Source organism: Glossina fuscipes, unplaced genomic scaffold, assembly GCF_014805625.2.
Source record: "Glossina fuscipes isolate IAEA_lab_2018 unplaced genomic scaffold, Yale_Gfus_2 113, whole genome shotgun sequence".
Lineage (NCBI taxonomy): Eukaryota > Metazoa > Arthropoda > Insecta > Diptera > Glossinidae > Glossina > Glossina fuscipes.
Genome location: NW_023998456.1, coordinates 2837591 through 2851555, shown reverse-complemented (window position 1 = coordinate 2851555; position 13965 = coordinate 2837591). Strand labels below are relative to the sequence as shown.

Genomic DNA, 13965 nt, shown 5'->3' with positions numbered 1-13965 from the left:
GCAAAGGATCAACAAATAGAAACATTTCATCACGTTATCTCGCCAACAGACGTAATCCGTTAATCAACAACTTGAAAAATTGGACATATAAGCCACAAATCTATTGGCTTAGTTCATCTCTGTTTCAACATACCAAAAAATAAACAAAAATTTTGACATTGGCAAGTAAGTATTACATTTTGCAAAATTTTTCATATTGGCGGCATACAACAACAAGTATTGTTTGAGAAATCGGAAAGCGAGAAAATCATTACAGTCGATCGATGATTAAAAATCCCTCCATCGCTTTACTTAGTATTCATAACATGTTTGTTTTTTCACATAACGACTTTTGAAAACAAGGCATTATATGGGATGTGGTCGAAACAATGGTCCGGCCCGGGCCATTTTCAATAGGATTTGTCCTTGGGTCAAACTTGTCAGTGTATCAAATTTCATCAGTGTCTAAAGGTGGAATACAAAGATATGTGGACGCTAGGTTTAATCGACTGCATTTTGATGATATGTTATCTCTGCAATAATTCTGTAATAATTTATATCAATACAATCGATGCAATTATTTCTAAAATATCTCTCTCAGCCTAGCGAGGAGAAATATCTCATGCTAATAAAGAAATATGATACATTTAAGTTAGATCGAATTTTTTTGTAATATATATAGGTTTATGGTATTGGGCATTGCATGGTATCATACATACATAATGTAATTTGTTTATAGCTCAAAATATTAAATAAAACAAAAGAAGGTGTTTCATTCCGCTTTAAACGTGGTCGCTTTCGCCACCTAGCGAATTTCTGCAAAACTAAAAGCTCCCGTTGTCTTAAACGTGGAAGCTCCCCGGCATGCACGAAAGAATGCAATACCACTAAGTGTATCCTGCGTGCCTCTTCCATCCACAGTACTCTCAGCAAAACGTGGCTGCCAAGGAAAAAATAAGAAGAAGCAAGTAAGATAAAGATTTCCTTCAAAGACTTCTGAGAAAAATACTCTCAAGACTATTATGAATCCCTTGATTCAAACGAATACGACGGCAACTTGCCTGCTCTCCCCCCAGCTTCTTCATGTGAGAACGTTAGAGACATTCACCAAGAGAGCGACAAGATCCTTACGAAACGGAATTATAATAAACAAATCTAACATCCCACAGCCCAGAGTCCTCACGGTACAAAAACGGCTTTCAATTCCCTCCACTCCTAGCTAATGTCCTCTGCTTGTGAAACAAAGCGGACAGATTCGTTCGTTGAGAAAATGAATACTTACGCCTCGTCTTTTGGTGTTGTCCTTCACCCCAATATGACATCCTTTCTCCAATACAACACACAAAGATTCAGACGAAATAGTTCTTCTCTCGGTTTTTTTCTGAACTCCAATAACATCGATGTCTGTATTCTCAGCAAAATTTTTGATTCTGATGAATCGGTGTCAAACTAAAACTTACCCAATTATGCAGCTGTCACCAAATGCAGAGATGATACCTTTGGCAGTGTCTCAGTTCTAGTGCGAAAAGGTATATCATTCAGACGTATTTCATATGTATTGTCTGCGGACGTAATCAGTATTAGATCTTCAAACCTTCGTCCACACGTAGTTATTGTATCAGTCTACTTTCCGCTTCGAATACATACGCACATACGAACTTTTCGTGACGAAAAATAGAGACTATGTGATTTCTTCAATGGATTTCCGAGTTTTTTTTTCGTGGCGGAGATTTCGATCCCAGGCATCCTCTCTATGGGAACCCACTAACGTTGAACTTGGGCAAGGATCTCGTTAATTTAATTAGTTTTAGCAGTTTTCGTTGCTTTAATGACGGTTTCATGTTTTCCGTCAATCGCCTCATGTCAAGTAGTACTCTCGATCTCAACTTCACCAACTCATCAATTTTCTCTTTTAACTGAGGCAATGAAAATTATTTTCTGGGGCCATTAATGGGCCACCACTTGCCCATTAGACTTGACATCTGCAATAACAGTATCTAAAAAATCAATAATTTCATATCACGCAAACCCCTCCTTGACAAGCGACCCAAAATATCCCTGGTACCGAAGATCTTCGATATCCAAAATACTTCCTAAGCAACCGCGAATTTCTGTGACATTAGTTCTCTCTCGCCAAAACCTGACGAGAATGGTTTCGCAAAGTGGAATTCTGAGCTCACTACGCTATTCTCAGACTTGGTTGCCACGAAGAAAGTCAAAACGTATGCTTCATTAGTGCTCATCACCTACAGGTTTTCCCAGTTTGACCGATGCACACAATAAAAATTATCTGCACCTCCTGCAAAAACGTATATCTGGTAGCGACTCGTTCGTTTCCTTTCTCTCTCTTATTCTCCGGCCGATATCACCCCTTTATCTTATAACGATTTCCCAAGGGTTTTGCACCCTCTGCTGCTAGTTGCGACGGTTAATGCTAGCGTAACGTTTCGCAATCATTACGAAGACGCCTTCAAAAATTGTCAGTCCAATTCTAATGTCGTCAAGATACCTACTAACACATATGCTAGATGCCTCCAAGAATATGATATACAATACTTTCTAAAATTGAATTTGCACACTCAGCTACCTGTATTCTTCCAATCTATGTAGCCAAAAGAAATTCAATCCTTTTAAGATAGACACTTGAGGTGATGCTCTGGTTCTAACTAACCACCCTCGCCCAAATTTCACGAGTTATCTCTGGTGTGCTACCGGAGTCAGAAAGAGCCCTGGTATTTACGGCGAAATAGCTAATCAAGCATAAAGCAGTAAGGCCCGCGTTGTTCAGCAAAGTCACAGATCTATATAATGAGGTTCCATGTACCTACATTTTTTGCGATAGAACCACTTTTTATTAGACCAATCGATTCAGCAATAATAGTGACAAGCTTTCTGTCTGTCTGTCTTGTCCTCTTGTGTTCGCCCTATAGGCCGCAATTTCCAAACGTTTGCAACATCCAGAAGGACACTCCGTAAAGTAACTTTATGAAACTCCGTAAAGTATATATACGTTCTTGATTAACATCAAATTCTGAAAAGGTTTAAGCGCGTACGTTTGCCTGTCTGCCTTTTTGCTTATTGTCCATGGTAATTACTCTTGCGATCGGAAAAATGAAGATGTTGGCTTCAAATTTGGCACAGACGTTGGAAGTTCTTGTACACCGATTGGTATTGAAAATGTGGCAAATCGGTCAACTGACATACCAAACTTGTGAAAAGACCCGATTCTCAGAAGCAAAAAATTTGCACGTAAGTTCTACGACTGAAGCTCCAGAAGCAAAAATGAAATAAATTAGCCAGGCCCCAGTATTTTAATATCTCGAAATTTCAATCTTTTATCAAACTGTTGGAAACGTCATGAACCAAACTTCAGAGATCTTGCAAGGCATATATATATTTTTCATCAGGATCAAATTCCGAATTCCTTTAAGTATGTTTATTTGTCCGTCCTTCCGTTTTATTCTCTGTCTGTTTATTGCCTGGAAGCTATCGCTCGTAGATTAGTGTTAAAAGTGGGCCAATGGGTCCAAAGACTCGCTCGCAAAACCAAAGCGAATGTGTTATTTGCTTGTTCACGCTATTCATTCCAATGCACCATACGAAATTGTTAAAATGCGTCGGAGAAAGATGGTTCCATTTAATCCGTGTTCCAGGCGTTATCTGGTAAACATAAACAGCAAACGAAGCCTACCATTCGTATATTATGAACGAAAATGAACGAAAGTTCAGAACAATCTGATTTTCGTTAATAACCTTAGCATTACGCAGGCACTACTTAGAAAGATTTAAAATGTAAAGACAGAACTAATAACAAAATATATTGTAAGAGAATTAAGGAAGAATATTTCAACTTAGAATTCATTTTTTGCTTAAATTCTACTGTACATTGATCTTTTCACATACTCGTGCACATAAATGTGATCAAAACAAATTCTCCTCAGCTTTTCGTTTGCGTTTTTTTAATTTTTCTTTAACGTCAGCTACTTTCCCTCGCACTATCATAGTTTTCAATTTCTTAGCCGACTTTTTCCGTTCTTTTACAGCTGCTTTCCGCTTGGAGGCCCTTACAGGATCATGAACTTTCTCCTGAGCCAAAAGTTTTTTACGTTCTGCCCTTCGTACCATGAGTTTCAATTGTGTTTCGGTTCTCAACTTATCATATAATTCGGATCCAATGCGCTTACGTAAGCGGCTGCCGACGTGTAATGCGAACTGACGTAAACCCGGATCAACGTTTTGATCAGCTTCGGACATTTCACGCACCAGAGACGATAACACAGCAGGTGCCAGTCGCACTAATGCCTCTGTCGTTAAAAGAGCGATAAGACCTTCGATAAGTTTAAACAAAGCGAGACGCTAAACAGCATCAAAAGAATAATTAAAACCAGTATTAAAAAGTGGACAGAAATAAAAAAGTTATATATGCTTTAGGGCGAGAACTCCTTTGATATTCACTACAAAGTCCTTTTCAATATCAGATTAGGAAATGTATGAATGAATGAATGAACGATTTTGTTATTAATAATGAATAAGATTAAGAGTGAGAAGTACCAAATATAAATTCATATAATTATTGCACTAATAAGACCAAGTTTGCCTTTCATACCTATCGGGTTTTGCACTGATGTCTTTTATAATCTGTGGTAAAAATTTTCACTACCTGTGTTTTTTCGCAAACGACGTTATTTTTTAGCTACAGCACATAATTAACTACTAGAAAAGAATCTATAAAGAAACTTGAAGGAAAACAAGTAAGAAAATTATATGCGATTGCGAACGAAGCTTTTATGCCCGTTGCCGTTGTCCTATAAAAAGCTAAAGAAGAGGAGAAAAACAAGTTTGGATGGACGCGGGTATTCTTTCCTATTTTCGGAGTAAAAGTGGAAATTTATATTGTCGTGTGTGATGTATGTTATGAGTAACAAGCAAAAACAAACGGAAAGCGAATTTTTGTTGCTTAGGTGTGTGGACGTTGTATGCATGTCCTTTGACCGCTTTGAGTCATCTTCAAACTATTTTACAGATATGTAGACAATATCTTCTTCTTTCCAAACGAAGGAATGTATACAACAGCTACGATACAGTTGGACAGATAGACAAGGGGACGTGCTTCCGAATTTGAAATTTACCAAGAATTTATATAATTTATGGAGTTTTTGAAGTTTGCTTCTGCGCACTATAAAAGTTTTGGCCAAATATTAAACTTTGATATACTGTAATATTGTGTAAGCGTGGTCTATTCCTCCCATCTGTGTACAAATGCTGCAGCATCGCCAATAGAATATGAGTTCAAATTTTTGCAGATTTATCTGCTATAGTTTATTAGTAATGATCGAAAAACCGGCACTTTATTCCTTTTCAGAAGAAGAGATATTCTCAGTTTACGTGGTATTGTCGACGTGCGCTTCGATCGGGTTGGACTATTTTCACTACCAAACTGCGAGCACGGACTTCCGAACTTTCGATACATTTAAAATTGCCAGCCACAACAATGTTTACAACAGATAGTAAATAAACAATCATACTAACAGACGGACATGCTTAAATCGATTTGGAATTTAACGCTGATAAAGAATGGACTCACTTTGTACGGCCTCTGAAGCTTCTTGATAGATATGAAGATAGGCAAACTTTATTTCTATATGCGGACGGATATAAACGTCGATACAAGAAAGCATGCAAGAATCAAGCGAAACAATTCTAATATAAGCCTTTTAGCAAATATAAAATTGAAAACTCTTAGTTCTTACCACTGTGATGCTATGAGGAGCCCTTGTTACTTCCTTGTTGATTAGATAACGTATATTACGTATTAACCAGTTTAAATTGATTTTCGTTCTAACATTTCCATAGTCATCATCAAGTCCATTATTTTCTTTAACTTCCTTTGTTAGGGTGAAAGGGACATCTTTTAACATGGTGGCTATGTACAGTAATATTTTAACAATTTCATCTAACATGTTTTCGCAGGTGTCACCCGGAATTACTTGAGCGCATAAATCGAGAACTAAAGATTTAATGTCATATTCAGGATTCAAATATATAAAATCCAATCTACAATCATTCGATATATTTTGCTCATTCGATAATTGCTGCAATTTGTGACTAATTAATGTATAATCATAGGTACTCAGAATTTGCGTCAGTATCTTGGCAGCATTACATCTAACCCAAATGTGTTCGTGATTTAAAAGCCTTTGACTTTCATATGCCAATTCGTCGATAAGACGGCATAGCTCTTCACTGCTAAACATTTCCGTGGAACAGTAATCGAACATTTTCAAAATGCAGTACTGCATTTGTATTAGCTCATGATCCAATTCTTTTTGCTGTAAAGCTGCAATTTCCTCTTCCTTTTCCTCATCATCCAAAAGGTTTTCAGAGTCCTTGCATTTTTGAAATGAAAAAACAGTAACTCAGAATTAAACTCAGATCATAAATGTATATTTGATTAGTACCTTGCAAATCTGCTTCGGACGTTTCTTCGACTGTTGTTTGTCAATCGCTTGACTGGGACATGGGGCTTTCACAAATCTACCCGGGGCTTGTGGGTTATTTAACACTATTCTTCCAAGTATCAACGGTAGAAGAACTTTAATTCTTTCACTAAATTGACGTTTTTCAGCGTTTAAAAATCTTGAACAGAGGCAAGCAGCCATTTCTCTTATGGAAGGTTTGTTTGTGGATTCAAAAAACAATAGAGTCATTTCAAATAAACGTTGGCGTTGAGATTTTTCCAAACGAGTTATAAGCATTTCCAAGCACTCAGCAATCGCTCGGCGGCATTCAGGGTCTTCGTCGTTAATTAAACGGGTACCCAAAGATAGGTAAAGGAATTCGGCTTTTTTGTTGAGGATAACCGAAGGAAATTTCTTGATAATGCTTTCTAGAAGTGCTATAGCTGATAAACGTCCTGCCGGCAGGGAATAACATAATTGCACTGCAAAGAATTTGATAATTTGGTCAATTTTCTTGTGCAGCGGATACTCCATCACATATGTAATCATTAATTGGCGGGCCTCATCTCTAACGTACTCAGAATGGGAAATTATAGTTAATTCCCCGATACGTTTCATAATATCATTCATTGCTTTGGATTCCACTTTGCGCGTCAGCATGGCTTTAATTAAACTGAACGTCAAATTTTGTTGTTCTCCGTCATGTAATTCTTGTTCTACATGCAGCACTAGCTGTTCGATTTGGTCTTCCGTTAGTTGGTAGTAATCACATTTACGTAATAATGCCACTATAGCTTTGAAGCAAGATTTAATCAATTGCAAATTATCCTCTTGCTTTGAGGCATTGAAAGTCGAGACATTTTTCAAAATTTCAAAAATACGTTCCACTACTAGTTTAAGATAATGTTCATCTGCTTCCATAGTAGCTGGTAGTTTGTACTCCTCTACCCAAAGACTAGCAAAACATTTTAAAGCAAATATTGTTACACGTATGTGAGAACTTTTCAATGAATCTCTCAGCAGAGGTAATAGAGGATTTAAGAATGGTTCATACTCAATATTGACCAATTTTTTGCGCTTTAAAACTATCAGTAGCATTTCCAAACCGAATTCTATTAGGATGTGAGCATTAGCTTGATTATTTGATTTCACTGACCGATTGACTGCGCCGGAACGCGTACTTGGGGTAGGAGGTATGATAAAGCAGTCAGGTCTTGCCAAAAGCATTTTCTTCTTCTCTTGTTCACTGAGTTTGGGGGCCTGCGTGCCTGGTAAGAGTTCAGTAATGCTCTCCGACATGGTACCGTAAATAAAAATTAGAAGACTTTCTCGCGAAAGATTAACATTCTCTACCAAGCCATTGACAATTTTCGAAAAGCATTCTTGAATTTTCAAAACCACTTTACGCGACTTTGAGCGCGCTAAGAGATCCTTGAAAGGCATTAGCAAATCCAATAAACAAGATTCGCCAATGTTGCGCGCTATTATGTGCAGAACTAAAAAACTCTTTGCGCTGGGTTTCGCTTCCGGAGTATGGGACACCAACTTGTCTACTTCTTTTTCCATGCTAATCTCACCGAAAATATCATTTAAAGACACTTGCAATAAATTGTGTAAGCAATTTTCTACATCTCTCGGATGCAACATCTCGCGTAACGCATCTAGTACTCCGTGAACGGTAACCGATAATACATGCACCTGAAAACCTCTCGTTAGCAAAGTCTGCAGATGGTCGATTAACGTTCCGAGATGCTTAGGGCCAAGGCAAAGCATAATTTTCTTAAGAATATCCCTCGTTAACATACGCACTGACTTCAGAGGAGATCTTAAAAAGGTGCAGACTTTCATAAACACACCCGGCAAACTAGCGTCCAGTAGTTTTTGAGGTAATTTCTGCAAAAGTTTAACCATAGCAAGAGAGATGGGTACCCGGAGAATCTCTTCCTCTTCACGTTCGGCACTTAAGCGTTTGCGATTAAATTTATGTTTCTGATCATATGCAGATTGTTCGGTAATGCAGCGATTTAAGGTAGGTATTAGCACAGTGATTATAACATGCAATACACGTTTCGACGCATTTGCAGGTAAAAGCAACGTGCGTTGCAAAACAAGTTCACTTTTCGCAGCGGTCGATTCCGTTTCTTCATATTCTTCAGCTTGATCTTCCAAATCCTCAGCTAACGTTTGATTGTTGTCTTCAGTATTCTCTTCTCGTTTATTTGTTGCAGTTTCTTCTCCACCACACTCCACGTCTGTCTTGCTTTCTTTCTCCGCTTTTTTCATTTCGATACTTCTATTTCTTTCTTGCAGTTCATTTTTCAATTTTTCCAAAACCGCTTGATCTTCCATTTGTCCTTGAGACAAATCATAATGAAAAGCATCTAAAATACGCACTACTACACGAACGCATTGCTTTTGATATTCAGCCGAAGTACGCATTTTCATCAGATAATACTTGAGTATGGCTAAATACTGCGGCCAAGGTAAGAGTTGACAAACCACACCAACCGTTTCGATAGCGGAATCTATTAGAGAATTTTTGCTAGCATATGACTCTTTCAGTAAGTAGTTTGTAGCTAGAGGCAGAATGATTTGCGTTAATGTTCTCACATGTGGAGGTTTCGTTAAATTGTTCGCATATTGACAAAATTTTTGCAAAGCTCTGCCATGACGATGTGTTTGTAAATGTATTAAATTTTCAAAGAAATCCAATTCTAAGTCATTAGCGTCACTTAAGGAGAATAAATCTTGAAGCACAATATGAAAGCAGGAGCACTTTCTAACCATTTCTCCTAGGAGACGTATTCCTTCTTCCCGTGCGTTTTCTTTATTATCCAAACGTATAACACTTTGAATAAGTTTAAAAAAGACTTCTTCGAGGAGGTAATTCAATTCTTGAGCATTTTCTGAACACTTAATAGTGAGATGAGGCATTAAAAGTCTTAATAATTCACCGGCATTATCTCGCAAGCCCATGTCTCTATCGTAACGCAGAAAATGGAAACAATTGTAGATAATAATAATACCCAAATCTAATTCCACGCCTGGACCAGAATTAATCTTTTCTGTAATTTCTTTAAAAGCTTGCAACCGTTTATCATAGTCTGGTTGCTCTAACCAGCGTTTATCCCAAGCGTTCATGAGCAATACTAGTCTAGCAATATTCTTTAAATGCTCGCTTGCCACGGAGGAGGGGTCTTCCTTATATTTAATTCTGGCTATATCAGCTACAAGGTCACATAATTGCTTACGGGCTGAAACCTCTTGTATCTGTTCAAAGTAAGGGGCTAATTTCTTCAAATACAATTCAGGGTTAGCTAAACGTTTAACTAGATTAGCTAAGGTAGTAATGATTTGTTGGACGGCCTCTGCACTACCTTGACTCTGACTTTTATTTAACATTAACGGCATTAATAACTGTAGAAGTCGTTCGCTATTTTCCGTATCTTCCACGTATTTAGTTAACATGGCGAGTATATGCAAATCGTGCTTATCTAACGATTGTTTATTACGTCGTTCCGCAAAGTTTAATTTAATTCTTTCTAAAATTTGTGCTATGAACGGTTTGATGAGTTCTAAGCCTTCCCTTGAATTCTCGATATCATTCTCACTAGCTCTCAACATACATTCGATAACGCTCATAATAGGTTTCTTAACTGGTGTTTTAATTTTGTTATTCATTAGCAATTGAATGACATAAAAAAAGATGTTCTCTTTATCTTTTGCTGCTCTTTGATTGAGGAATCGAAAATATTTGACGTTGTCACCCCAATGCAACAAAAGTTTTAGTAATGTCGTTGGCGAGTGAATGCTGTCTTGGGGCAATTTCTCCAAAGAAGTATAAACATAAATATCAGTTAGCTGCTTTATCAAAACATCTGACCACTCGAACTTTTCCAGATGTACAAAAAAGTTTAATAAGTTCTGCAAAGCGTTTTGTTTAACATTCCGAAATACCAAAGGCATTTTACTGTGCATCTGGCTTGGATCGACGCTTAAAACTTCATTACATACACATCCCACAAAGACTAATAGCTTAAGCATATAAAAATGAAATTTCTCTTGCATTAATCCGGCAAATTCTTTACGTATCAAATCCCATAAATTTAATGCACTCTGCAATTTCTTAGGAGACCATACCGTGCTAATGTCGAAGTTCTCCTTAACCAAGGACGGTATATTCAAAATGTCGACCGAGTCCTGCAAGTACTCTTGATATAAAACGAAAGCCATTTCTAAAAAATGTTGTATTTCTTCTATAGTACATTGGCCCAGAAATCTTAAAATCACTGCTTTTCGCTGCTGAGTGCTCATGCCTTTTTGTGTACCTTTGGTTATCATTTTCCCGTAAAGAATTCTTAATAAGATAGGCATAACTTCTGTGCGGTATTCTAAAGCAATAGAATCGACTTTAAAGTTTATCAACTCGTCCTTAAATTTCTTCTCATCAAGAAAATTATAGAAAACAGTTTTATAAGGTAATAAAGCTTTCGACTTATAAGCTAAAATACAATCCAAGGCTGCTTTTTGTAGGAAACTGTTGGAGCCCTTCAATAAGTGCATATAAAACTGCCAAAGCTCCTTTTCGCGATATAAAGCTCGTGGATTATTGTAATGAATAAAGACTTGCAATTTAGATACTAAGGTTTTTAATATAAATTTCGCTTGGCAGGAATTTTGTACCAATTTCGAAGAGGAAGATTTGTGCGACTTTTCATTATCATTTTCGGTTTCTATTTCTTTGAAGTCTTCAATATTAATCGTTGGCTCTTTTAAATCCCAGGTATTTTCTTTATTTTCCACGAACTTTTCATATTCCTCGCGTTTAAATTTCAAAACCATTGAGACTACTTCACGGTTTTTCAATTCGACCAATTTGCCAAAGTGTGGTAAAGGCTGCCAGAGTAATAAGCGATAGTTTAACAATTGTTGTTGGGTTAACGAAGCATCGTTTAATCCATATGTTAACAGCGTATTTAAAGTCTTGGAATTCCAGTCCTTACTGATGAGTAGCTTCTCTTCCTTTTCTTTGATATAACCAATTTGTTCTTCACTACATTTTAGCTTCTCGACGTAAATCAACCAAAATTTATTAGGCTCCATTACTTTAGCATAACTTTCCAATAATTTCTGTACCGGCTCCCAGAGAAATTTAAAATTATAATACATTAATCCCAATAAAAAGCGTATAATGTTTTCTTTGTGCTCATCATTATCTAAAGATTTAAATAATTCTCCTTCAGTTTCCAGTTTTTGGATAAAAAGAAGTTGTTCTCGGTAATTTTGCACAGTAGGTTCTATGCAAAAAGCCTTATAGAATATTTCGTTTAGCAACCTTTCGCCTTTATTTTCGCTTAGAGTTAACAAGCAGTGAGCGGCTAATGCTCTAATATGTTGCTGATGATGAGAAAGCAATGGCGAAAGCTTTTTTTTTATTTCGCAGGAGTTTTTTATACACTTTTTGTAACCGACCAACATTTGATTTAAAGCACCTAATGTTCTTAAGTCAGAACCAATGGTGCACATCAAAATCCTTTGTATATCAGAAATTAAGTTCGGCTGCAATTGTATATTCAGTTGATAACATATCTCCATTAACAATGTTAGAAGATTTAAATACTTTAAATTGGTTTGGTCATCTTTCAAAACATTAATAACTTCCTCAGTAATATTGTCCAAAAAGTCTTGCAAAGATTCCCGTTTAAGGCATTTTAGATGAGGACATACAAAACAGAGCAGCAAAACACGTTCTTCTGTTATATCTTTGCTTTCTTCGAAGAATTTTAGTTTATCTTCAACCTTTTGCAGAGTCTCCGCTTCGTTCACTTTTAACTCCCATGATTTCCAAGTTTGTACTTTTAGAGCATTAAACTGTAGAGATTCTGTTTTCAACATTATTTGAGCAATTAATTCAAAAGCAGCTAAATCGAAGTGCTTTTCAAAGTATTGAATCATCTTTGGCATTGAAAAGATATTAAACTGTACATGATGTGCCGTTTGCAGCAAAAATTCTTCAAAAATCTTTCTTTTTTCTATCGTTAAGCATTTCTTCATCAAAAGACTTGTATCCAATTGCGTCATCAACGATGAGCCCGACATTAAGATAGAGCTTATTAAATGTATTAACATAAGCATAGTCTCTTCAGCCTCATCATCTGCATTAGCTTTGTCTACCATTCGCAAAATAGTTGGCACTATTACATCCATTTCAGCTAATAATTTTCCTTCACGATATTTAGCGCCTTGCTCAAAAATTTGTACAAGATGTTTTAGTTTTTCAGCTCCCTTGCAAGTATCTGCAACGGCACATAATTTCAGCCAAAACAAGGATATATGTTGAGGATAGACAAATCCTAGGAGATTCTCCACTGCTTGTTGTACAATGTCCGCTAATAAATCCACCGTTCTTGAATCTTTCAAATGATCATCTATCAAACGTTGGAATAAGAACTCTAAAAAATCTCCCGCAGTAGAATGAAGTCGTCCTTTAACACCGCGCATTATTTCAAATAACAAGCGACCACAGGCCTGCACGATCTCTACTTGCTCTCGCTGTAACGTAGATAATATAAAATCCAGAAATTGGCTGTAATCTTTTACATCGCGAGCTATAAATGAAAAACATTCCACTGCGAAATTGTTAACATAATCCTCATAACGCTGTTCGTCCAACAAAGGCAATATACTCTTAAATACCACACCAATATGACGTTTTAAATATGGCTTAAGCTCTTTGAATAAATAAGCTAAGCAAACAAAAGTCCACTCGAGTTGCTCAGCGTCTTGGGTGTGTAACAAACAAATAAGGCGATCTAGCACACGTTGAAAATAAGGATAGAATTCCTTTCGTAAATCTCTAGCCAAAACATATAATAATTCCAGTAACGGTTGCATAGATAAGGAAGTTGCGGTGGCTAAATGTTCTAATAAAGTATCCAACACGAACTTTTTTTTATCTACTAATTGATGCAAAGTAACAATCTTGCAAACTTTGCGGGCGAAGTGAGAAAATTCTTCGGTGAGATTTAAGACCATCCATTTTTTTAAAGTTTGATGGAAATATGTTTCATTATCTTCCGGTAATTCTTCGTTACTGTGCCCTATATGATACAAAGCCAACCGTCTTAAGTCGATTTCATTAACACGATCCGCAAAGCTCTTGAACTATAAAGAAAGACAATCCCACATTTTTCAATGTCGTATCTGTACTTATGTTTGTAATGTACTTACCCGAAAAGTATTGGAATCCTTTGATTTATGTTTGATATCCGCCATTTTTAAAAAACCACTTGCTATTAATAAAATGTTATTAAACACAAAATGACTTTCTTCTTGAAAAAACAACTAAATATTTCCCTAAAACTGATATTATATTGCGTGCATATTTAAGAAAATTAGACGTAAACAACTAATTACACACGTGTGTACCATTTCATAAATAACAGGGTTGGAAAAAGAGGACTGATTTTTAATTGTAATAACATTTTTGGAAAGATGAGTTTTTTTTTGATTTCTTTATTGATTTTAG

The 13965-nt window shown here is 36.5% G+C and overlaps 1 protein-coding gene across 1 annotated transcript; it reads right to left on the bottom strand.

Moving 5' to 3' along the window:
- Positions 1-3770: 3770 nt before the first annotated feature.
- Positions 3771-13712, bottom strand: LOC119639709 (small subunit processome component 20 homolog). The gene is made up of 4 exons (XM_038037297.1): positions 13668-13712; positions 6438-13601; positions 5730-6365; positions 3771-4335 (listed from the first exon to the last, which is right to left on the bottom strand). Exons 1-4 carry the CDS (start codon positions 13710-13712, stop codon positions 3901-3903), a joined length of 8280 nt encoding a protein of 2759 aa, XP_037893225.1. The 3' UTR covers positions 3771-3900.
- Positions 13713-13965: the final 253 nt, after the last annotated feature.